Genomic DNA, 24,984 nt, shown 5'->3' with positions numbered 1-24,984 from the left:
GTACTAATGCTTCTCAATAGAGGGAAAAGAGAAGTTCTGTGACCATTTTTTTTTCTCTCTGCACTGTGTTTTGTCTTTCTTTTCCCCTAGACATTTGGGTGGTTCAGGACACAGGTGTAGTGATGGACATTAAAGGTCTGTCTTCTTGTGTGGATCATCTCACTGCAAGAGTACAAAATATTCAAGACTTTGTGGTTCAGAATTCTATGTTAGAACCAAGAATTCCTATTCCTGATTTGTTTTCTGGAGATAGAGCTAAGTTTCTGAGTTTTAAAAATAATTGTAAACTGTTTCTGGCTTTGAAACCCCGCTCCTCTGGTGACCCAGTTCAACAAGTTAAGATCATTATTTCTTTATTACGTGGCGACCCTCAAGACTGGGCATTTTCCCTTGCGCCAGGAGATCCTGCATTATGTAATATTGATGCGTTTTTTTCTGGCGCTCGGATTGCTTTATGATGAACCTAATTCAGTGGATCAGGCAGAGAAAAATTTGCTGGCTCTGTGTCAGGGTCAGGATGAGGTAGAGATATATTGTCAGAAGTTTAGGAAGTGGTCTGTGCTCACTCAATGGAATGAATGTGCGCTGGCAGCAATTTTCAGAAAGGGTCTCTCTGAAGCCCTTAAGGATGTCATGGTGGGATTTCCTATGCCAGCTGGTCTGAATGAGTCTATGTCTTTGGCCATTCAGATCGATCGACGCTTGCGTGAGCGTAAAACTGTGCACCATTTGGCGGTATTATCTGAGCATAAACCTGAGCCTATGCAATGCAATAGGACTTTGACCAGAGCTGAACGGCAAGAACACAGACGTCAGAATGGGCTGTGTTTTTACTGTGGTGATTCCACTCATGCTATCTCCGATTGTCCTAAGCGCACTAAGCAGTTCGCTAGGTCTGCCACCATTGGTACGGTACAGTCGAAATTTCTTTTGTCCGTTACTTTGATCTGCTATTTGTCATCCTATTCTGTCATGGCATTTGTGGATTCAGGCGCTGCCCTGAATTTGATGGACTTGGAGTTTGCTAGGCGCTGTGGGTTTTTCTTGGAGCCCTTGCAGTATCCTATTCCATTGAGAGGAATTGATGCTACGCCTTTGGCCAAGAATAAGCCTCAGTACTGGACCCAACTGACTATGTGCATGGCTCCTGCGCATCAGGAGGATATTCGCTTTTTGGTGTTGCATAATCTGCATGATGTGGTCGTGTTGGGGTTGCCATGGCTACAAGTCCATAACCCAATATTGGATTGGAAATCAATGTCTGTGTCCAGCTGGGGTTGTCAGGGGGTACATGGTGATGTTCCAGTTCTGTCTATTTCGTCATCCACCCCTTCTGAGGTCCCAGAGATCTTGTCGGATTACCGGGATGTATTTGATGAGCCCAAGTCCAGTGCCCTACCTCCGCATAGGGATTGCGATTGTGCTATCGATTTGATTCCTGGTAGTAAGTTTCCTAAAGGTCAACTGTTTAATTTGTCTGTGCCTGAGCACGCCGCTATGCGGAGTTACGTAAAGGAATCCTTGGAGAAGGGTCATATTCGCCCGTCGTCGTCGCCATTGGGAGCAGGGTTCTTTTTTGTGGCCAAGAAGGATGGTTCGCTGAGACCTTGTATTGATTACCGCCTTCTAAATAAAATCACAGTCAAATTTCAGTACCCCTTGCCGCTGCTGTCTGATTTGTTTGCTCGGATTAAGGGGGCTAGTTGGTTCACCAAGATAGATCTTCGTGGTGCGTATAATCTTGTGCGTATTAAACAGGGCGATGAATGGAAAACAGCATTCAATACGCCCGAGGGCCATTTTGAGTACCTGGTTATGCCATTCGGGCTTTCTAATGCTCCATCAGTATTTCAGTCCTTTATGCATGACATCTTCCGAGAGTACCTGGATAAATTCCTGATTGTATACTTGGATGATATTTTGGTCTTCTCGGATGATTGGGAGTCTCACGTGAAGCAGGTTAGAATGGTGTTCCAGGTCCTGCGTGCGAATTCTTTGTTTGTGAAGGGGTCAAAGTGTCTCTTTGGTGTTCAGAAGGTTTCATTTTTGGGTTTCATTTTTTCCCCTTCTACTATCGAGATGGACCCTGTTAAAGTTCAGGCCATTTATGATTGGACTCAGCCGACATCTCTGAAGAGTCTGCAAAAGTTCCTGGGCTTTGCTAATTTTTATCGTCGCTTCATCAATAATTTTTCTAGTATTGCTAAACCGTTGACTGATTTAACCAAGAAGGGTGCTGATGTGGTCAATTGGTCTTCTGCTGCTGTGGAAGCTTTTCAGGAGTTGAAGCGTCGTTTTTCTTCTGCCCCTGTGTTGTGCCAACCAGATGTTTCACTCCCGCTCCAGGTCGAGGTTGATGCTTCTGAGATTGGAGCAGGGGCTGTTTTGTCGCAAAGAAGTTCTGATGGCTCGGTGATGAAACCATGTGCCTTCTTTTCCAGGAAGTTTTCGCCTGCTGAGCGTAATTATGATGTTGGCAATCGAGAGTTGGTGGCCATGAAGTGGGCATTCGAGGAGTGGCGTCATTGGCTTGAAGGAGCTAAGCATCGCGTGGTGGTCTTGACTGATCACAAGAACTTGACTTATCTCGAGTCTGCCAAACGGTTGAATCCTAGACAGGCTCGTTGGTCGCTGTTTTTCTCCCGTTTTGACTTTGTGGTTTCGTACCTTCCGGGCTCTAAAAATGTGAAGGCGGATGCCCTGTCTAGGAGTTTTGTGCTCGACTCTCCGGGTTTGCCTGAGCCGGCGGGTATTCTCAAAGAGGGGGTAATTTTGTCTGCCATCTCCCCTGATTTGCGGCGGGTGCTGCAAAAATTTCAGGCTAATAGACCTGACCGTTGCCCAGCGGAGAAACTGTTTGTCCCTGATAAATGGACGAGTAGAGTTATCTCTGAGGTTCATTGTTCGGTGTTGGCTGGTCATCCTGGAATCTTTGGTACCAGAGATTTGGTGGCTAGATCCTTTTGGTGGCCGTCTCTGTCGCGGGATGTGCGTTCGTTTGTGCAGTCCTGTGGGATTTGTGCTCGGGCTAAGCCCTGCTGTTCTCGTGCCAGTGGGTTGCTTTTGCCCTTGCCGGTCCCGAAGAGGCCCTGGACACATATCTCTATGGATTTTATTTCGGATCTCCCCGTCTCTCAAAAAATGTCGGTCATTTGGGTGGTTTGTGATCGCTTCTCTAAGATGGTCCATTTGGTACCCTTGTCTAAATTGCCTTCCTCCTCTGATTTGGTGCCATTGTTTTTCCAGCATGTGGTTCGTTTACATGGCATTCCGGAGAACATCGTTTCTGACAGAGGTTCCCAGTTTGTTTCGAGGTTTTGGCGAGCCTTTTGTGCTAGGATGGGCATTGATTTGTCTTTTTCCTCGGCTTTCCATCCTCAGACAAATGGCCAGACTGAACAAACCAATCAGACCTTGGAAACATATCTGAGATGTTTTGTTTCTGCTGATCAGGATGATTGGGTGTCCTTTTTCCCTTTGGCTGAGTTCGCCCTTAATAATCGGGCCAGCTCGGCTACTTTGGTTTCGCCGTTTTTCTGCAATTCTGGTTTCCATCCTCGTTTCTCTTCAGGGCAGGTTGAGTCTTCAGACTGTCCTGGTGTGGATACTGTGGTGGATAGGTTGCAGCAGATTTGGACTCATGTAGTGGACAATTTGACATTGTCCCAGGAGAAGGCTCAACGTTTCGCTAACCGCAGGCGCTGTGTGGGTCCCCGACTTCGTGTTGGGGATTTGGTTTGGTTGTCGTCTCGTTATATTCCTATGAAAGTTTCCTCTCCTAAGTTTAATCCTCGTTTCATTGGTCCGTATAGGATTTCTGAGGTTCTTAATCCTGTGTCTTTTCGTTTGACCCTTCCAGCTTCTTTTTCCATCCATAATGTATTCCATAGGTCATTGTTGCGAAGATACGTGGCACCTGTGGTTCCATCCGTTGATCCTCCTGCCCCGGTTTTGGTTGAGGGGGAGTTGGAGTATATAGTGGAGAAGATTTTGGATTCTCGTATTTCGAGACGGAAACTCCAGTACCTGGTTAAGTGGAAGGGTTATGGTCAGGAAGATAATTCCTGGGTCTTTGCCTCTGATGGTCATGCTGCCGATCTGGTTCGTGCCTTTCATTTGGCTCATCCTGGTCGGCCTGGGGGCTCTTGTGAGGGTTCGGTGACCCCTCCTCAATGGGGGGGGGGGTACTGTTGTGAATTCTGTGGTCAAGCTCCCTCCTGTGGTCATGAGTGGTACTTCGGCTGGTTCTGTCTATGAGCTTCCTCTGGTGGATGTGAGTGGGGCTGCGGCTTCTGAGTTTCCTTCCTCAGGTGACGAGGTTATATCGTTGAGTGCTGCTCTATTTAACTCCACCTAGTTCTTTGTTCCTGGCCTCCAGTCAATGTTCCAGTATTGGTCTTGCTCTCTCCTGGATCGTTCTTGTGGCCTGTCTGCCCTGCATAAGCTAAGTTTTGCTTGTGTTACCTTTGTTTGCTATTTTTTCTGTCCAGCTTGCTATATTGGTTTTTCTTGCTTGCTGGAAGCTCTGAGACGCAGAGGGAGCACCTCCGTACCGTTAGTCGGTGCGGAGGGTCTTTTTGCGCCCTCTGCGTGGTTGTTTGTAGGTTTTTGTGCTGACTGCAAAGCTATCTTTCCTATCCTCGGTCTATTCAGTAAGTCGGGCCTCACTTTGCTAAAATCTATTTCATCTCTGTGTTTGTATTTTCATCTTTACTCACAGTCATTATATGTGGGGGCTGCCTTTTCCTTTGGGGAATTTCTCTGAGGCAAGGTAGGCTTATTTTTCTATCTTCAGGGCTAGCTAGTTTCTCAGGCTGTGCCCGAGGCGCCTAGGTCTGGTCAGGAGCGCTCCACGGCTACCTCTAGTGTGGTATGATAGGATTAGGGATTGCGGTCAGCAGAGTTCCCACGTCTCAGAGCTCGTCCTATGTTATTAGTAACTATCAGGTCACTTTGTGTGCTCTTAACCACTAGGTCCATTGTGGTTCTGAATCACCAGTTCATAACAGGTGGCGTCCTAGCCATACTATATCTGGGGGACGTTAGAAATTAGCAACATCTGGAACCAAAGAGCGAGAGAGAGAGAAAGCTGTAGAGAACGAATGAAGGAGAACAGCAGTTGTGAGGACTATTCCGAATGCTCAGCAGGGTAGGACTACAACACACATGCGCTATTGGTAGGCAACGATTTCCATCTGTGAGGGAAACTCTGGATGTGCCCATCGGACCGGCCGGTCTCTGATAGCCCGGTTGAACGTGCTCTGGACTGAGTGTGCTGAAGCCTTCAGTAAAAGGTAAAGAGACTGCAACCCTGTGTCTTCGTTATTGCCTGCACCTCACACCATCTCCATCCACACTACTGGGAAGCCCTGGGGATTTACTTCACCTGTGGGAAGGTATACCATGCAGCTGCCATTCCATCACCCCAGCGGACCCCACAGCAGCGTCGGTCACCCTGACCGAACACCACAGGTGGCGTCACGAACTACTGACAGACTGTACTACCATTTCCATTGGACGCCCCTTAGCAGGGTCACGACCAGGTCCAGCCACCGTGACAACCGCAGAACAGAAGGAGAAGGGACTGGTACCGAGTGACTTGTGGCCCTGTGTCTGGGGGCGCTCCAACTTGGCGTCACGAACAGGATCGTACTTAAGCCTGAAGAATTGAGTCATGTGTGCCTTGGAACTATGATTGAAACGTGTTGGACTGTGATTTATTGCAAGGACTGTGTGTTGTTATCTGCCGCAAGATTCCCGCCAAAACTGCCGCCATTATAGCGCCACGAGGGGCGCAGGAGAAGAAGGAGTAGAAGTGGGCGTGAGTAAACTGGAGAGCGCAAAAAATAATGGCCGCCCAGTCTAAGTATTGTGGTATCCTGAGGGCGGGCCCATCAGCCGCTGAGGTCCGCCTTCTCATCCTCTATGGAGGGTGGGGACAGTGGGGACGGAGCCGCCCCCGAAAGAGAGCCCGGGAAGAAGACACAGAGGAAGGGACAAAGATGGCGACTCCCAGGCGACCGCATGGAGATGACCCGGCCAGGCACAGGCCTGTACCGCCTGCAGCGGCTCCGGAGTCATTGCCTCTGCCAGGATTGACTGCTGTGGAGTTGCCTGAAGGAAAGCCCGGAGGCCGGATGCCTGACGGCTGGGTGGCTGCTGCTGAGGCTCGGCGGCTGGCACGTTACCTGGAAGCCCGTGCTCGGGTGAGTTCCTGATTGGGCCACCCGACGGAGATCCGTTTGTCCCCTGTGTCCCCTCCTCTGCCCACTCCGGCTGCGTCAGGACTTTGCACCCGGCCAGGGAGTTGCGCCCCGCAAGAGCGGCACTTAAGAATCCTGCCGGTGACGATCACCAGCGACGCCTGGTGGTGGCTTGGAGAAAACAGCCGCGACCTGCGGACGTGATAGACCTCACCGGAGAAGAGAAGGTTCCGCCGTCGCACTTGGGAGTGGTGGTCTTCTACAACCCCAGGCAGGAGAGGGGGGTTATCCAGGAGATCGGAGAACCCCTGCAGGTCCGTGTCGACCGGAGCGAGGAGGAGCCCCGCTACGGGACAAGTGAGGAGACCCATGAACTGAGGCCAGGTGATGCAGTGACATATACCCGGTGGCGGAGAGAGGCCGGCTGGGTGGCCAGAGGTGTCCAGTTATGCGCGGCCCTACAGGTGGAAGCCGGAGCTCCAGAGGAAGGGGTCCCTATGCCTGATCACCAAGTGAACCCGGTCCCGCGAACAACTGCGGATGCCACCCATGCCCAACGGAAAGGTGTGGTCTGTGAGGTAAGACCACAACCTCCACAACAATAAACCTCGAAGACCTGAAAATTTGTAAATAGTTAACTGTTTCCTGATGTTGCTGCTGCTTTAAACCCGTCCAGGGTTAACTCCGAGGGATCCCTTTGTTGACCCGGGATCCCTATTGTTTTCTATTGTTTGTTTTTCTACTGTTCATCATTGTTTTAAAGACTGCCGAATCATGGACGGTGAATGATTCACAAACTGGCTTTGTAAATAGTTGCACCTTCTTAAAGGCGCCCCCTACTGGTTTTATAAGTTGAGGAAGACTTTGCGAAGACTTTGCGAAGACGTGCTGCAGAAGGACTTGCTTGCCGTGAACTTGCTTGCTGGAAAGAGAATCTGCACCAGAGACTTGGGTCCCTCTTAAAGGGAATGTTTGACGATAACTTTGATAAATGTTGAAATGTTAATAATGTTGCGGAATTTAGATAGTTTAATAATGTTAATAAAGATTGAGGACAGGAAAGTTTGAAGTGAACCCGTAGGGGTTAAAGATAGAGTCCTCCTGGGAAGATATAGAAAGATGGTCGGCACAATGGCAGTAGGCCCAGCCAAGGAGCTAGGCAGTCCTGCATTGGTGAAGTGAGAACGGAAAAGAAAGTTGGGTTGTTATAGTACTTGATAGTAGGCCTTTAGTGGGTTCAGCTTATACGCCCTTAAAGGAAGAGTTAGCTGTTTGTTCCAAAAATTTGCACTTAGTAGCATACCCGGCTGGGTACTAAGAGTATTTATAGTCATAATGTTATTTAAAAATATTTAACTGTTATTTTTGTTTGTAACGTTCAAGTGTCCTTACCTCCCATAAAGGGAAGCACTTTTTCTATTTATTTGTTCTTAGCATCAAAAATTTTTGTATGTCTTTCACTGCATTATATTGTTGTTCTTCTTACCAGTCCAGGAGTACTGGATTTAACCGGGGGGGGGGGGGGTCACGACCGGGTCCAGCCACCGTGACAACCGCAGAACAGAAGGAGAAGGGACCGGTACCGAGTGACTTGTGGCCCTGTGTCTGGGGGCGCTCCATGTGTGCTTGTGATACCTCGTCAGATGAACTCCTTTAGTGCAATCAGACATAACATCACTCCCCTTAGCGGCATAGCGACATTACTGCAACGACCAGGACTCTGGGGCGCTGCAACTGTATATATGTTTTCACGAATATTTGAGCCCATTGATCCATTCTATGTCCATTTTGAAAGCCGCGTACGGATGCCATACGGAGGTTTACACGCGCAAAATACTGTTCAGGGAACATTTCTGCGTATTTGGTCTGTAAAAAACGGACCGTATTTTTATACATTGTGTGTGACCGCGGCCTTATACTTTTTTAGGCCTGTCCCACACGTCCAGATAATTCCGGTACGGGAAAAATCGGTACCGGAATTATCCGTGTCCGTGTGTCCGTGTGTTCACATGGACCCGTCGAAGCACCTGGTGTGCGAAACGGCCGTCGTCCAAGCTCCAACACCGCACCCTCCTGCTCACCTGATGTTTTAACGGATTTTTGTATCTGTTTATGTTCTCCATTAAAGTTCACGCCTTCCACTGCTGAATTGGGGTGAGTGCCGCATATTTCTTTCCTTACGTGCATATATGGACTTCTGGCTTATATTTTGTATGCAGAGCACCACTATACCCTAGTATGCGTGACGCCTGACGCTCTGGATCCTATTATTAGTCCTGATTGCTGGAAGAGTATCGCTCTAGTGCCGTCCTGTTCTATATACTTGTGCGGTTTTTTATGTATTTTGTATGTATTTTGAAAAAACAATGTAGTTTTTGATATGTTTTTTCAACCTCAACCTTTATGTGGATTTCTCTGACTGAAAAAATCCAATTAAAAAAGACACTTCAGAAACCATTTTTTTTCGGTGTGTGTTTTGTTGCTGTTTGGTTGCATTTTCTTGTGCATACATTTTTTTTTTCCTTTTGCTGCAATTCATTCAGAAAACAATGTTGGAGCATTTTTTTAACCCCTTTATGCTGTGGCCCTTTTTCGTTTTTTTCGTTTCTACTTTTCGCTCCCTTTCTTCCCAGAGCCATAACTTTTTTATTTTTCCGTCAATATGGCCGTGTGAGGGCTTGTTTTTTTGCGAGATGAGTTGTAATTTTGAACCACACCATTGGTTTTACCATATTGTGCACTGGAAAATGGGAAAAGAATTCCAAGTGCGGTGAAATTGCAAAAAATTGGAAATGCCTCAAGAATTGACTTGTTGCTTCTTTTCCATGTGAAAAAACAAACAGACCGCAATGTGTACATTATATTGTGTTTTCCCATTGAAATCTGTAGGATCAATTTTTGAAGAGTGTTTAAAAGGTGGATAGTGGAGCAGAATCCACTGTAATAACACCCACAACAAAATACTCTCTGCTGAGGGGTGTTTTCTGCTTCTGTTCGTCCAGATTCCATTTGATGCTGTTTTTCCATGGAGAAATTGACATATTTTTCTTTTTACATGTGGAAAAAATAGCACCTTGTGAAATATAGGTTTATTCAAGGAGAAGTAATCTGAGCGGGCTTTTAATGTATTTTTATAACAGAACTTGCTCCAAGATCCAGTCAATAACCTCTGGGTGAACACACTCTTCAAACTATGTTGTAAGTTGGTTGTCATGGACGACACTAATAGTCTAGCCGTTTCTATGTGAGAGACCCCTGGTGTAATCATACATTCCTATTTATATAAATAGATTATATATATATATGTCATCCATCTGTAAATGGCAAAACATGATGAAGGGGGCACCCGGATTTGAACCAGGGACCTCTCGATCTGCAGTCGAATGCTCTACCACTGAGCTATACCCCCTCCTTGTGTGCTGGGATCTGCTGGGATCTGCTGGGATCTGCTGGCCTGTGTAATGGTAGTATGCTAATACTAGGTTGCTCTCCTAAATGGGGGCTTTATGTGTGGGGGGCTTTATTTATTTTGTACTCTATCATTTATCAGCACTCAGGTCGTTTCTCTACTGTTTGCACTAAACACGATCCTGTCTAGCTTTTTATTTCAATAATTATATATTAACAAATTACAAAATATTTATTATGAAAGAAAAACCAATTGAAAAAAAAAAAAAAAACAAACTATGCAGGGGGCACCCGGATTTGAACCAGGGACCTCTCGATCTGCAGTCGAATGCTCTACCACTGAGCTATACCCCCGTGCTAAACATGGCGGGGAAACAAAGGTATGAGAGCCCGCTCTGCTGACGGGGAATGTGCACACTCACTCCTATCTCTGTTGGTGTCTAGCGTCCATTCTATCCAGGGCACGCATTTACCGGCCGTGTATCATCATAGAGGCCGCACACTACGGGGCCGCCGTGTATTATAGCAGCACGGGAGAGAACACACAGGCCTCTGTCAGCGGAAACGTGCGCGTCCCCGTGCAGAACCGCCCACTGTGTGCGCGGCCCCGACACCCCCACCCTCCTCCTGTGTTTGTCACCGACAGCGCGGCAAAGAGACAGCGAGAGACTGCTGGGGAGAGAGAGGGAGCCAGAGAGAGACTGCAGGAGGAGAGCGGAGAGGGCAGACACCGGAGACTGCGACACGACAGCGGACACCACCACCCACATTACCTGGCACAATGAACCCGAGCTGTGCCCGCTGCGGCAAGATTGTCTACCCGACTGAGAAAGTCAACTGCCTGGACAAGGTACTAGACCTCCCCGGTGTGTGGCGAAAATGGTGCCCGGTGCAGTGTGACACCCACCGGGAATGGAGGCTGGGGACTGTGCGTGTCCTCTGCACGTAGTGTGTGCTGCCCCTAACCTGTGTGTGTGTGTAATATATAATGTGTGTGTGTATATATATATATATGACATATAATATGTGTAATATATATATATATATATATATATATATATATATATACATACAGTGTGTGTGTGTGTGTGTGTCTATATAATGTGTGTGCTGCCCCTAACCTGTGTGTGTAATATATATATAGTATGTGTCTATATAATGTGTGTGCTGCCCCTAACCTGTGTGTGTAATATATATATAGTATGTGTCTATATAATGTGTGTGCTGCCCCTAACCTGTGTGTGTAATATATATATAGTATGTGTCTATATAATGTGTGTGCTGCCCCTAACCTGTGTGTGTAATATATATATAGTATGTGTCTATATAATGTGTGTGCTGCCCCTAACCTGTGTGTGTAATATATATATAGTATGTGTCTATATAATGTGTGTGCTGCCCCTAACCTGTGTGTGTGTAATATATATATATATATATACAGTATGTGTGTCTATAGAATGTGTGCTGCCCCTAACCTGTGTGTAAAAAATATATATATATACAGTATGTGTGTCTATAGAATGTGTGTACTTCCCCCTCACCTGTGTGTGTAACATACTATATATATATATATATATATATATATATATATATATATATATATATATATATATATATATATATATATATATATAGTATGTGTCTATATAATGTGTGTGCTGCCCCTAACCTGTGTGTGTGTAATATATACATATCTATAATGTGTGTACAGGGACATGCAGACATGGTGTACTGCACCTTCTCTGTGTGTGTGTGTGTGTGTATATATGTATATATATATATATATATATATATATATATATATATATAATTTCATGTGTGTATATTTCATGTAGATGTTGACACGCTATAGCTGTTCTATATATAATACACATAGTATGTGTTATAATACATATAGACAATGTGTAACATTGTATACTGCACCTTGTCCCACACATGCACTATATATATATATATATATATATATATATATATATATATATATATATATATATATAATAATTTGCGACACGCTGCTGCATTGTGGCCTTTTGCCCCTGCAGCATACCCCCCACCTCTCCTTAGCATGCTACTGACCTGTCAGGTACCTGCCCAGGCCTGTAGGACATTAGAAAAAGGCTTGGGCTAGTTATGGTGGTCGTGCTGCCTCTTTCTTTGAGTCTCTATCTATCTATCTTTTCCATATTCTCAGCTGTATGTTTGCCCGGATAATGGGGTGTGGCAGCATTGCCAGTGTCCGGTTAATAGTTGGGTGTCAAATTTCCCTTCTTGCTGTAAAGTTTAGCACTTGTGTGGCACGATTGGGCATCTTACCACGTTCTCTGCTACGCTATAATTCTTTGCGCCCTGTATTTCAGACTTGGAAGTTTACGACAATGCTGTATACACTGTACTGCGGTCTGTGTCACAGGGTTGCTCTGCAGTATGACCCCGTGCTGCCATAGGCCCTGGCATTGGTGTAGACACCAGGGTGCTACCCGCACAGATGCACTCCCCGGCTGATCTTTTCATTAGCCTCACGCTTTCTGTATAATAGCCTGAGATCCTATTACTCTAATAGATGTCTTCATTTAATTTTGCAATGAATATCTTCCTGTAAAGGCCAAATTACCAGATGAATTGACGGTGGGTAGCAGCTGTCGCCTTCACCCACAATCATATTTCGCCCTGCTGTCATCTGGGAAAGCTCCAGGTCTCTCCAGGTATCTGGTTACCTGGTGAGACCTATTATCACGTGTGTATAGCAGTATTATTCAGTGAGCGGCGACATGTCAAGGCCTTGCTGTCTGTATTTTGATCACACTGGCTTCTATAGAATATGGAATATATCCTTTGATGTGTACATACATACACTACAGACAGGTGGCAGGGATAGATACATTTACCCTGCAGACACTTACAATGAATGACTGTGTCCTTCTCCTTTAATACATCAGTTCCGTTAGTGCAGTACACAATGTGCCAGGCGGCTGATGGGTGGCGCACTTCCTGAGTGCCTTATTGCACTCACTCCTTTTTCTTAGGGCTGTCTCTCCTGCACCCTATAAAGTAGTACAATGCCCTTCTATCCGAATGTGCTTTATGTTAGCGATGCCCCTCTGTTAGCCCCCTGTGAATGATGGCTTCCGCCCTCCCCTCACTAGCAGCCATGTATGCGGAAGTCAGACCATCCTGGCATCAACTGCACAACACTAATTTTCCGAGAATTAACCCTTTGATAGCCTCATCTGCTATATTATTATGCCTCACTGCTGAAGAATTTCTCCCTTCCCCCCCCCCCCCCCAAATAAAAAGATATTAGACCCCCAAACCTTCCTAACCACAGCAGGTTATACACTGGGATCTTGTTCTGCATTGCTAGCCACAGTGGTTGCAATCGGATCCTAATGGTTCATGTCTTAGAAGTGGCAATGAATCTAATTTTTTTGGCTAGGCGTGGAGGATCCAGCTATGCTATCATCCAGGACAGGTCTACAACACGCCTCATTCCACACCTGAGCTACAGGGGCTAGGGGTAATCTTCACTTGTGTACTTTATGGGATTGCTGGAATTCTGTGTTCCTACAGGGGTTAAGTCAATTCATGGACCCCACCCTTTGCTGGGATTGACCCCTGGAGTTCATTTTCCCAGGGCTAAAAAATCTTGCAGCAATCTCGCCACCCCTCCCCCGCTAAACGCCTCCTTTTGTGATTAGCTTCCGTTCATGTGAATAGAGACTTGTGTGTTTGTGTAAGTGCATGTCTGATGTTGCATTTTTCACGTTTCCTTATGTTCACATTTTTCACGGTCAGACCTGTTGCACAATCGGCTTCTTCTGATTCTCCTGATTCTCGCTTGCTGGATTGGAATTCTTCTGGAGTCTCATGGGGGACAGAAAGGAAGACTGACTGGAGCGAGGACATGCATTAACTGCTGTTTTCCTGCTTGTCTGTTGAGTTGCTCCGTGTATTGGGGATTTATTTGGAAGTTCATTGCACGCTTGTTTATTGTACCATCCGTCTGTTTCCACACATAATACGGCCAAACATTATTTGCATCTGCATTAAGGCTGCAACAGTTGGCATAATTTAAGGGAGGGAGATGTGAAAAAAGTTATATTGGGAAGTTGATGTGATAGGCCTGTGTAAAAAGATGTATTTTAGTGCACCCTTAGATCTGTGCACTTTGGGAATCGTCTGACTCTCTGAATTAGTGCAATTTAGAGAACTGGTGTAGCACAAGAAAAGTCTTGGAGGTATGTTTGAGAAGTTCTCTTTAGGGAGTATGTTAGTTTAGATTGTTAGCTTAATGGAGACTATGAGTAGGGTGGTGCTAAATTGTGGAGATAGTGAGAGTGAGGGTACCGTCACACTGAAACGACGCTGCAGCGATATGACAACGATGCCGATCGCTGCAGCGTCGCTGTTTCGTCGCTGTGTGGTCGCTGGAGAGCTGTCACACAGACAGCTCTCCAGCGACCAACGATCCCGAAGTCCCCTGGTAACCAGGGTAAACATCGGGTTACTAAGCGCAGGGCCGCGCTTAGTAACCCGATGGTTACCAGCGTAAACGTAAAAAAACAAACACTACATACTTACATTCCGTGTCTGTCCTCCGGAGCTGTGCTTTCCTCTGCACTGCCATCGCCGGTCAGCCGTAGAGCAGAGCGGTGATGTCACCACTGTGCTTTCCGGCTGGCCGGCGCTCACAGCCAGTGCAGAGAAGGACAGACACGGAAGGTAAGTATGTAGTGTTTGTTTTTTTACGTTTATGCTGGTAACCAGGGTAAACATCGGGTTACTAAGCGCGGCCCTGCGCTTAGTAACCCGATGTTTACCCTGGTTACCAGTCAAGACATCGCTGAATCGGCGTCACACACGTCGATTCAGCGATGTCAGCGGGAGATCCAGCGACGAAATAAAGTTTCAAATGATCTGCTACGACGTACGATTCTCAGCGGGGTCCCTGATCGCAGTAGTGTGTCAGACACAGCGAGATCGTAACGATATCGCTGGAACGTCACGGATCGTGCCGTCATAGCGATCAAAGTGCCACTGTGTGACGGTACCCTGAGAAGTTTCTGTTCCAGTCTGAAGAAGATAGGCAACCAGCGCAATGACTGGCACAGGATGGAGGCATTAGTGTAGTTGCTGGAGAGATAATTGCTGCTGTATTCAGGATAGATTGGAGAGTGCAGCGAGATGCAGTAGTCAGGAAGAGAATGAATCAGAGTGACAGTTTTTTTTTTCAGTTTCCTTGGTAAGACTGGATGAATTCTAGAGATGTGTCTAAGGTGAAGATGACATGAGCATATCTATGATTGGATATAGGGAGTGAAGGCAATGTCTGAGACCATTATATCATAAGACAGCTGACAAGCTGCCTGAGAGTTATGGTAGCCACCCCACCAGGGCTGTGGAGTCGATAAGCCAAACCGCCGACGACTCAATTTCCCTGATTCCAACTCCCAACTCCACAGCACTGATCACTACAGAGCATGTACATAAAGTGCAGCACTGATTCATCTCAACTAAAAGCCCAGATCCTTACATCAGGATCAGAACAGACATTTCAGAACTTTCCCAAATTCTTATGGAAACATTTACAGCACATCATGCATTGTACTACTGTACCCAATGTATTATATATTTTAGGAGTCGGTCCATTTTATACCGACTCCATGACTCCAAATCCACAGCTCTGCACCCCGCAATGGTAATTTGTAGCAAGGTAGTGTGTGATGTCATAAGACCTATGCAATAAGCTTGAAGCTAAATCTGCTGATAGTTGGGGCGATATAGAGCAAAAATAAGAGGGACTTAGAACTGAACCATGGGGAATCCCAATAGTAAGAAGAGAGGATGATGAGCCAACAAATGATACACTGAAGGAGCAGTTAGACAGGTAGAAAGAAGTCAGAGAGGTAATGTAATTTTTTTTAGTGGTTTTCCAGGAATACCTTTCTACAGCCTATCGACATTTCCTATCTTAAAGGGAACCTGTCACCCGCAAAATCAAAGGTGAGCTAAGCCCACTGGCATCAGGGGCTTATGTACAGCATTCTGGAATGCTGTAGATAAGCCCCTGATGTATCCTGAAAGATGAGAAAAAGAGGTTAGATCAGTGGTCCCCAACTCCAGGCCTCGAGGTCCGCCAACAGTGCAGGTTTTCAGGATTTCCTTAGTATTGCACAGGGGTTGGAATCATCACCTGTGCAGATGATCACATTACCACCGATGCAATACTAAAGAAATCCTGAAAACCTGCACTGTTGGCGGCCCTCGAGGCCTGGAGTTGGGGACCCCTGGGTTAGATTATACTCACCTGGGGGGGCGGTCCGATCCGATGGGTGTCACAGTCCGGTCCGGCGCCTCCCATCTTCATAGGATGACGTCCTCTTGTCTTCACGCTCCGGCGCAGGCGTACTTTGTCTGCCCTGTTGAGGGCAGAGCAAAGTACTGCAGTGCGCAGGCGCTGGATCTCTCCCAGACCTTTCCCAGCGCCTGTGCACTGCAGTACTTTTCTCTGCCCTCAACAGGGCAGACAAAGTACATCTGTGCCGGAGCCGCAGCGTAAAGACAAGAAGAGGACATCGTAAGAAGATGGGAGCCCCCGAACCGCGACGCCTATCGGACCGGATCACAGTGGGACCTCCCCTGGGTGAGTATAATATAACCTCTTTTTCTCATCTTTCAGGATACATCAGAGGCTTATCTACAGCATTCCAGAATACTGTAGATAAGCCCCTGATGCCGGTGGGTTTAGCTCACCTTCGATATTGGGGTGACAGGTTCCCTTTAAAATATTAGTTTTTCCTCACTCTCCCTGGGTCATACGCTGCTTTGTCAATGTTTCTTTGGTGCTTCTTTGTAGATAGTAGGCAGATAGTAGTGGTTACATCATGATGACTACAGTGGTCATCACCTCTGCAGCCAATCACTTAACCAGTGTTAGGGTATGTGCACACGCTGCAGATTTTGCTGCGGATCCGCCGCAGTTTTGTCGTTGCGGATTCGCAGCAGTTTTCCATGAGTTTACAGTACCATGTAAACCTATGGAAAACAAAATCCGCAGTACACATGCTGCAGAAAATACAGCGCGGAAACGCTGCGTTGTTTATTCCGCAGCATGTCATTTCTTTGTGCGGATTCCGCAGCGGTTTACACCTGCTCCATAATAGGAATCCGCAGGTGTAAAACCACATGTGAAATCCAAACAAAATCCTCAAAAAAACTGCGGTAATTCCGCAGGTAAACCGCACTGCCAAAATCAGTCTGGAAAAATCCACGGGACTTTCCGCAAGTGTGCACGTAGCCCTGGGCTGCAGCGCTTATGTGTTCTGTAAGCATGAAGTCACAACTGGAGCTTGTAAACAATCAGCAAAGCAGTGGCGGAGTAAAAGAAGTTTGAACGGGAGATGGGTTGGGACTTGTGATGAGCGAACGTGCTCGGATAACATCTTATTCAAGCATGCTCGGGTGTTACCTGATCATCTGGGAGTGCTCTTATATTATGTTCAAGTCCCTGCAGATGCATGATTTGCTGCTGTTAGACAGCCTCAACACATGTGGGGATTGTCTGTTTGTTAGGGAATCCTCACATGTGTTGAGGTTGGCTAACCGCAGCAAATCATGCAGCCGCAGGGACTTGAACATAATATGCGAGTAATCCCAGATGCTCGGATAACACCCGAGCATACTCACATAAGTTATCAGAGCATGTTCGCTCATCACTAGTTGTGACGACTGGGAAGAGGCACTAGACTAGTAGAGGCATGAGGGAGTAAGGTCAACAGTACTTGTAGAAGAGTGAGAAGAAGAGAGGAGCCTGACAACGACTTCGATGACTGGGTCAAATGCAGAAAGTGAACTACATGAAGTGTGGGAGAGAAGGGAATCGATGCTAATAATTTCCTTTTGGATGAAGAATTGCAGCTCCAAATAGATCGGCTTCAGTTTCTATGTGCATTTTTGACCTTGTTCTTAAGATGTGTAATGCATGTATCTTTGGACCCATAAGCTGGCTCCTGAAGTAGCTTTGGATGCATATAATGGACCAGAAGGCTCTCGGTGTGTCACTGAATGGTACCTCCATGCAGTGCATAGTACTATTACATCCATGAGAAGAAACTCTGTACTGACACACTCATACAGACCAGGCTAATAGTAGCAATATTCTGCCATGAGAACAAGGCCTAAGCTTTGGGATCTGCACACTACGTACCAGCCAGGTCGTTACATACAGAGTGGCTTGAATTATAGATTGTTTTGTATATTAGTGGAGGCTTGGAACAAGGCCCAGATACCTGTGCATTAGTCTTTAGGGTGTTCTCCTTAAACCTGGTCCAAGTTCAACAGTTCTGTAATCTCCTTGCTATACAGACTGCTGTGCCAGGAGATTGAATTCCTTTTACTGGTCAGGAAATGAGTACATCCACTGCAGAGGATGAAATGGCACCTTAGGCTGGTTTCACACTTGCGTTTCAAAACGCATGCGTTTAAAAAAAAAAAAAAAAGCATGGTGAAAAAACGCGTGTAAACGCTGCGTTTTTTTGACGCATGCGTTTTTGCATGTGGTGAAAAAAACGCTGCGTCTTGACGCGTTTACATGCGTTTTTTCATGCGTTTGCGTTTTTTAAACGCATGCAGATAAATGTGTGACAGCTGCCAATCATCAAAATAAAGTAAAAAAACCCACTATAAACAGAGTTAGGGGTAGGGATCCTAACCCTAAAAGGATCCTAACCCTACCCCTAACCCTAAAGGTATCCTAACCCTACCCCTACCCCTACCCTTAAAGGGGTTAGGGGTAGGGTTAAGGGTAGGATCCCTTTATCAATTTTATGGTGTGGGGTGGTTTATCAGTGTGTTTTTATGTTTTTTTTTTTTTTTAAATGCATGTGTTTTTAACGCATGCAAACGCATGTGGTTAAAAACGCATGCGTTTACATAGGCAACTACATGTTGCATTTCTGCAACACAACGCATGCAGAAAAAAATGCATGCGTTGCAAAAACGCGTCAAAACGCATACAAAAAACGCATGGTTTTTTTGCGTTTTTTGCCGCAAAAACGCAAAAAAAACCCGCAAATGTGAAACCACCCTTAGTGAGTGCCAGCACAATGATGCCGAAGAGGTAATGGCATAAGTGAATAATGTGCATGTTTATGTAAATGTCCTTTGCTCCACGGCCTTAACACTAGGACTACTGGTATAGTCATTTTGACTACTTACTTGCAGTAGTTCTAGTCAGGGTTCACGAGTCCAGTAGTCCTAGTGTTAAACAGGTGGTATCTTTTGCGTAAGGGACATAAAACTGCAATATGTCCACGTTTCTCCCAGATGTTTAAAGCTGGCCATGCATAAGACAGATAAGGCTGAACCTGCACATCTGTATGGGGACTGCTGGTGATAGATGTTAGGATGGTGCCCAACGCTCTGTTCATGAGGGAGAGCGGCCATAGGTGTCTGGCCGTGGCCATCTTGCCTTTCCCCATTGACACTACCTGTATGCTTGGCTGAACCGAGCTTGGGCATGTAATGTGGGGAGGGAGGGGGGGTCATGAAGTATGTGACACCCTCAACAATGGCTTGGCATAGCTGGACTTCAGACTTTGCGGTTTCCTCTGTGGAGAGCTCAGGATTTATGTACATTGTGCAGTTTACAAGCATTTATCGTCCGTGCTCGGGCCCTGTATAGTGGGTGACCTTTTACATGTGAATGTAGGGAGGTGGCAGGCTCTCAGTAGTATCCGACACTGTTTTGACATTCAAGAAAAAAGTCAACTGTACAATAAAAGGAAGCAAAGACAATGAATAACGCCTATGCTGCTATATTTATTTATGCCTAGACTATTTTGGTGCCTCCTAAGCTTGTGTTATAGATTCTGGTCACAAAAGGTAACCCAAGGTATGGAGTCTATAAGCACTATGTATTCTCACCATGTCTGCGCCTTGTGGGACCTGATTTTCCAGCACATCCTAACAGCCACGTGCTGGTTGTTCTAGTTTGACGACTGCCAGCGAGCCATGGGTTACAGATCACTTTTGTACAATGATGGGTTTCCTATTCCTCCTTTTAAGAACACATTTAAAAAATTCATTGTGAATAGTAAAGGTGTTCTGTGTCTCTACTGCCTGTTCCTTAGATAAAGGTGCGACTGTCCTGGCCTGCACCTTCCAACAAACTACCGCTGCCAGACTTTCATCATGTACACAGGTGAATCTTTTTTTGGGAAACCTGGATGACAAGTGTTATATCTCTCTAAGGCTATATTCAGACATCCAAGAGAAGCAGATCGATTTTTTTTTTTTTTTCCCTAAGGTGTTATTTTAATTTAATTTAATTTTTTTTACACTAAAGTAGGTAGACTGAGTTTTTATTATCCATTGATTCATAGCAATCGATTAGTTAAAACAGGTGAAACTTGGATGGAAAACTAAAATACATCTTCTATGTTCCTTCCATTTTACACAGATCCTCATAGACTTTAATGGCAGGACCCAAACTACAAAACGGATGAGAATATGACATGCTCGGAGTCTCGTGGAGCGGAGACACCAATTCGTTTTTAGAAAGGATGTGTGTATGGATAAATTAAACGCTATTGGTCCGTGTGCTGTCTAAGAAAGAAAACGGACTTGGTACCTAGATGAGTGAATGCAGCCTAAGGCTGGGGCTACACATGCCAGATTTGCAGAGAATATTCCACTCTGTAAATCCATGGCAGATTACAGTACAGTAAGGATGAGGTTGTCAACTCGATCAGCACACTCATTATATTCTTGAAAAGCCTTAGAAATCCTTAGGGTGAAATCACATGGATTTTTCAGGGTATTCAGCACGGATTTACATCAGAAATAATTTGCCGCAACTGGACTTGTCCTTGGCTACTATAAGGGTAAATGCTAAATCTGAAAGATTATGGAATGATTTATTTACTTTAATTTATTCCAGAAAGTGTCTTAAGTTCACATGGAAAATCTGTGCCAGTGAGGTGAGGAGATTTGCTTGTACCACACTGGCAACCTAGTAATTAAAACGGGCGTGTGAAACCCTGGCCTTATGTAAAAGTGTCCCAAAGACTTCTGCTTCTGGGACCCACACCCATCTCCTGAACGGGGAAAGTGCCCCATAGACTTCTGCTTCTGGGACCCACACCAATCTCCTGAACGGGGAAAGTGCCCCATAGACTTCTGCTTCTGGGACCCACACCCATCTCCTGAACGGGGAAAGTGCCCCATAGACTTCTGCTTCTGGGACCCACACCCATCTCCTGAACGGGGAAAGTGCCCCATAAACTTCTGCTTCTGGGACCCACCCCCATCTCCTGAACGGGGAAAAGTGCCCCATAAACTTCTGCTTCTGGGACCCACACCCATCTCCTGAACGGGGAAAGTGCCCCATAGACTTCTGCTTCTGGGACCCACCCCCATCTCCTGAACGGGGAAAAGTGCCCCATAGACTTCTGCTTCTGGGACCCACCCCCATCTCCTGAACGGGGAAAAGTGCCCCATAAACTTCTGCTTCTGGGACCCACACCCATCTCCTGAACGGAGAAAAGTGCCCCATAGATCTCCTTCTGGGACCCACACCCATCTCCTGAACGGGGGTCCATTGTTCCACCCAACGTCTGACCACCAGTGTGTGGAGAGGTGGTGCCATATGTTCTGTCTTTCTCGATCAATTGCTATGGGAGCTCTGAATACAGTTGAGCAAACACTCTCTGCTGTATATGGGACTCCCGTTCTGGAGATAGGTGGGACATGCTTGTCCTTTGGTGATAAAGATTTTTTAGTGCGTGAACCCCTTTAAGGATTCAATATAGGAAATAATTATCAATTGTGGAACATGTCAATCAATTCCATATAATAGAGTACTTGCCTTTCAGGTAGCACTACACCTGTTGCATCATGTATTTGGGGCACAGTCCTAAAACTGTTCTTGTTCTTCTTTAATTTTGCCACCTAGTGTAGGACGGCTGTTGGACTCTGGGCCGTGCCTGTAAGAATGACGGTATGCGGGGTTATTGTACCTCAGAGCATTGCAGAGTCATTGTTTTCCAGAGCGGATCTCTGCAGTGTAGTGTACGGTGTGATTGGACAGGTTAGAAAAGCCTTGCATTTCTCTGACCTGGAAAAAGTACTCACCGAAGGCACATGGGATAGGTGTAATATACACGCTGCTCATCCATACAGCCATAATATGCATCAGGGAAGTCTGGATCCGTAATACCATGGCCCCCTAAAGTACATTTGTGTATTTGCTGTTTTATTTTTCTCATGTTGATAAAGAATTTGTATTTCTTTTATAAATAAATGCAGCAGCATAATCTGAATAATGTGGATACTCGCTAGATGCATTAGGACGAGTACAATTGTCCCAGAGTCTGACACAAAAGCATTTGGGCCTATTATACGGACCTGTAGGGAGCAGACACCCTCAGAAGGGGCTCCTGTGCAAGAACAATACATGGGACCTTTGCAATCCACTAGGTCATCGTAATGCGCAATTCCACTTGCTTTGGAGGTGGAAGTGGGCCCCTTTACCTCTTGGACCCCTGTGCAGCAGCCCAGATTGCACCACTCGTATGTCCGCCCCTGAGTGGACCCTGGAAGCTCTTCATATGGGATACAATGAAAGTGGGTTGTCTTTTTTTTGTCTCAAAGAAAACAGAACTACAATACTGCCATGTGCATGAGCTCTCAAAGTGGCAAATTGGCTGTCACCTGAAAGCTTCTTTGACATACAGCTATTCCTTTTGGCCCGCTTTACATATTTACACTCAGCGAAGTGTGGCAAATTGGTGGCTTTGGCAAAGGTTCGCCTTGTGTATTAAAGGGGTTGTCCACTAATAGACAATGCCTTATTAATTGGCCAAGGGAGATGACCCCCCTCCTCAAAAATAAATAAAATAAATCAATACCTCCCAGGCAAGCGCTGCTTTTCCATATTCAGTGCAGCATCACCTGACGGTCTCCGGTCAGTAATATCTAGAAGAGAGCGCTGCAGCAACTCGGTGGTCGCTGATCATCTGAGGTGAAAAAAATGGTTTCTCTGCTCTGACATAATGTGATTGCCGCAGAGGATTAGTGGTGGAGGAAAGTGTGGAATTGATATTTTTTGTTACCTCCTAGGGCCTATTAATATATATTACAATATTATGTACGGTATATAATATGGGGTTGTCCAGTAGTCAATAGCCCCTTTAAGCACACAAGGTTTATACAAGATTTTTTTTTTTTTCCATTAAGCCAACAAAATGAAACGTCATTAATTATGGGACCAATCGCCTGAGCTGTCCTTTAACTCCACTAGATATTTTGGTAGGATGGGGTCTTTCTGTTTGTAACAAAATCAAACCTTTTTTTTTATACAGACACATTAAAAGGTGCTCCAACGTCCAACTTTCCTCCCTTCTAATGAATAGGTACTTGATACCTGCCAGTCACACGTCCTGACATATATTGGTAGATGTGACATCACAATCCCTGATGCAGAAGGGAGCGGAGCTGGAATACCCCTTAATTATTCAGGATAGAAGAGTAAATGAATACGGGACGCGTCATACAGTTAGGTCCATTTATATTTGGACAGAGACAACATTTTTCTAATTTTGGTTAAAGACATTACCACAATGAATTTTAAACAAAACAATTCAGATGCAGTTGAAGTTCAGACTTTCAGCTTTCATTTGAGGGTATCCACATTACAATTGGATGAAGGGTTTAGGAGTTTCAGCTCCTTAACATGTGCCACCCTGTTTTTAAAGGGACCAAAAGAAATTGGACAGATTCAATTTTAAATAAAATGTTCATTTTTAGTACTTGGGTTGAAAACCCTTTGTTGGCAATGACTGCCTGAAGTCTTGAACTCATGGACATCACCAGGCGCTGTGTTTCCTCCTTTTTGATGCTCTGCCAGGCCTTCACTGCGGTGGTTTTCAGTTGCTGTTTGTTTGTGGGCCTTTCTGTCTGAAGTTTAGTCTTTAACAAGTGAAATGCATGCTCAATTGGGTTGAGATCAGGTGACTGACTTGGCTTATTCAAGAATATTCCACTTCTTTGCTTTAATAAACTCTTTGGTTGCTTTGGCTTTATGTTTTGGGTCATTGTCCATCTGTAGTATGAAACGACGACCAATCAGTTTGGCTGCATTTGGCTGGATCTGAGCACACAGTATGGCTCTGAATACCTCAGAATTCATTCGGCTGCTTCTGTCCTGTGTCACATCATCAATAATCACTACTGGCCCAGTGCCACTGGCAGCCATGCATGCCCAAGCCATCACACTGCCTCCGCCGTGTTTTACAGATGATGTGGTATGCTTTGGACCATGAGCTGTACCTCGCCTTTGCCATACTTTTCTCTTTCCATCATTCTAGTAGAGGTTGTTCTTAGTTTCATCTGTCCAAAGAATGTTCTTCCAGAACTGTGCTGGCTTTTTTAGATGTTTTTTAGCCAAGTCCAGTCTAGCCTTTTTATTCTTGATGCTTATGAGTGGCTTGCACTATGCAGTGAACCCTCCGTATTTACTTTCATGCAGTCTTCTCTTTATGGTAGATTTGGATATTGATATGCCTATCTCCTGGAGAGTGTTGTTCACTTGGTTGGCTGTTGTGAAAGGGTTTCTCTTCACCATGGAGATTATTCTGCGATCATCCACCACTGTTGTCTTCTGTGGGCGCCCAGGTCTTTTTGCATTGATGAGTTCACCAGTGCTTTCTTTCTTTCTCAGGATGTACCAAACTGTAGATTTTGCCACTCCTAATATTGCAGCAATTTCTCGGATGGTTTTTTTCTGTTTTCGCAGCTTAAGGACGGCTTGTTTCACCTGCATGGAGAGCTCCTTTGGCAACATGTTTACTTCACAGCAAAACCTTCCAAATGCAAGCACCACACCTCAAATCAACTCCAGAACTTTTATCTGCTTAATTGAGAATGAGATAACAAATGGATTGCCCACACCTGTCCATGAAATAGCCTTGGAGTCAATTGTCCAATTACTTTTGGTCCCTTTAAAAACAGGGTGGCACATGTTAAGGAGCTGAAACTCCTAAACCCTTCATCCAATTTTAATGTGCATACCCTCAAATGAAAGCTGAAAGTCTGAACTTCAACTGCATCTGAATTGTTTTGTTTAAAATTCATTGTGGTAATGTCTATAACAAAAATTAGAAAAATGTTGTCTCTGTCCAAATATATATGGACCCAACTGTATATTCAATGCACATAGAGACATGGGTCACAGTAGGTATGGAGCACCCAGGCTTTTTGTTCCACACCTCTTCTGACCTATATATGTGTATGCACTCAATGAAACAATTTAATTGTTCAAATATTGGACTAGTGAATGTGAATGACCTGTTACCTAAACGTTTCTGCGGAGTACCAC

The 24,984-nt window shown here is 45.4% G+C and overlaps 1 protein-coding gene and 2 non-coding genes across 3 annotated transcripts in view; 1 reads left to right on the top strand and 2 right to left on the bottom strand.

Moving 5' to 3' along the window:
• Positions 1–9,540: 9,540 nt before the first annotated feature.
• TRNAC-GCA (transfer RNA cysteine (anticodon GCA)) lies at positions 9,541–9,612 on the bottom strand. Its single transcript has one exon. It is a non-coding gene; the product is annotated as a tRNA-Cys (tRNA).
• Positions 9,613–9,893: 281 nt separating this feature from the next.
• On the bottom strand, positions 9,894–9,965 carry TRNAC-GCA (transfer RNA cysteine (anticodon GCA)). The gene has a single exon. It is a non-coding gene; the product is annotated as a tRNA-Cys (tRNA).
• The window catches only part of LASP1 (LIM and SH3 protein 1), a 77,661-nt gene continuing 62,642 nt past the window's right edge, over positions 9,966–24,984 (top strand). Inside the window, exon 1 of the mRNA XM_069751685.1 lies at positions 9,966–10,461. Coding sequence (XP_069607786.1) covers positions 10,393–10,461 — 69 coding nt within the window. The 5' untranslated portion in view covers positions 9,966–10,392. The remainder of the gene's footprint in view (positions 10,462–24,984) is intronic.

This window comes from Ranitomeya imitator, chromosome 2, assembly GCF_032444005.1.
Source record: "Ranitomeya imitator isolate aRanImi1 chromosome 2, aRanImi1.pri, whole genome shotgun sequence".
Taxonomy (NCBI): Eukaryota; Metazoa; Chordata; class Amphibia; order Anura; family Dendrobatidae; genus Ranitomeya; species Ranitomeya imitator.
Note: the sequence above shows the minus strand (reverse complement) of the source record. Positions and strands in the feature narration are given on the sequence as shown.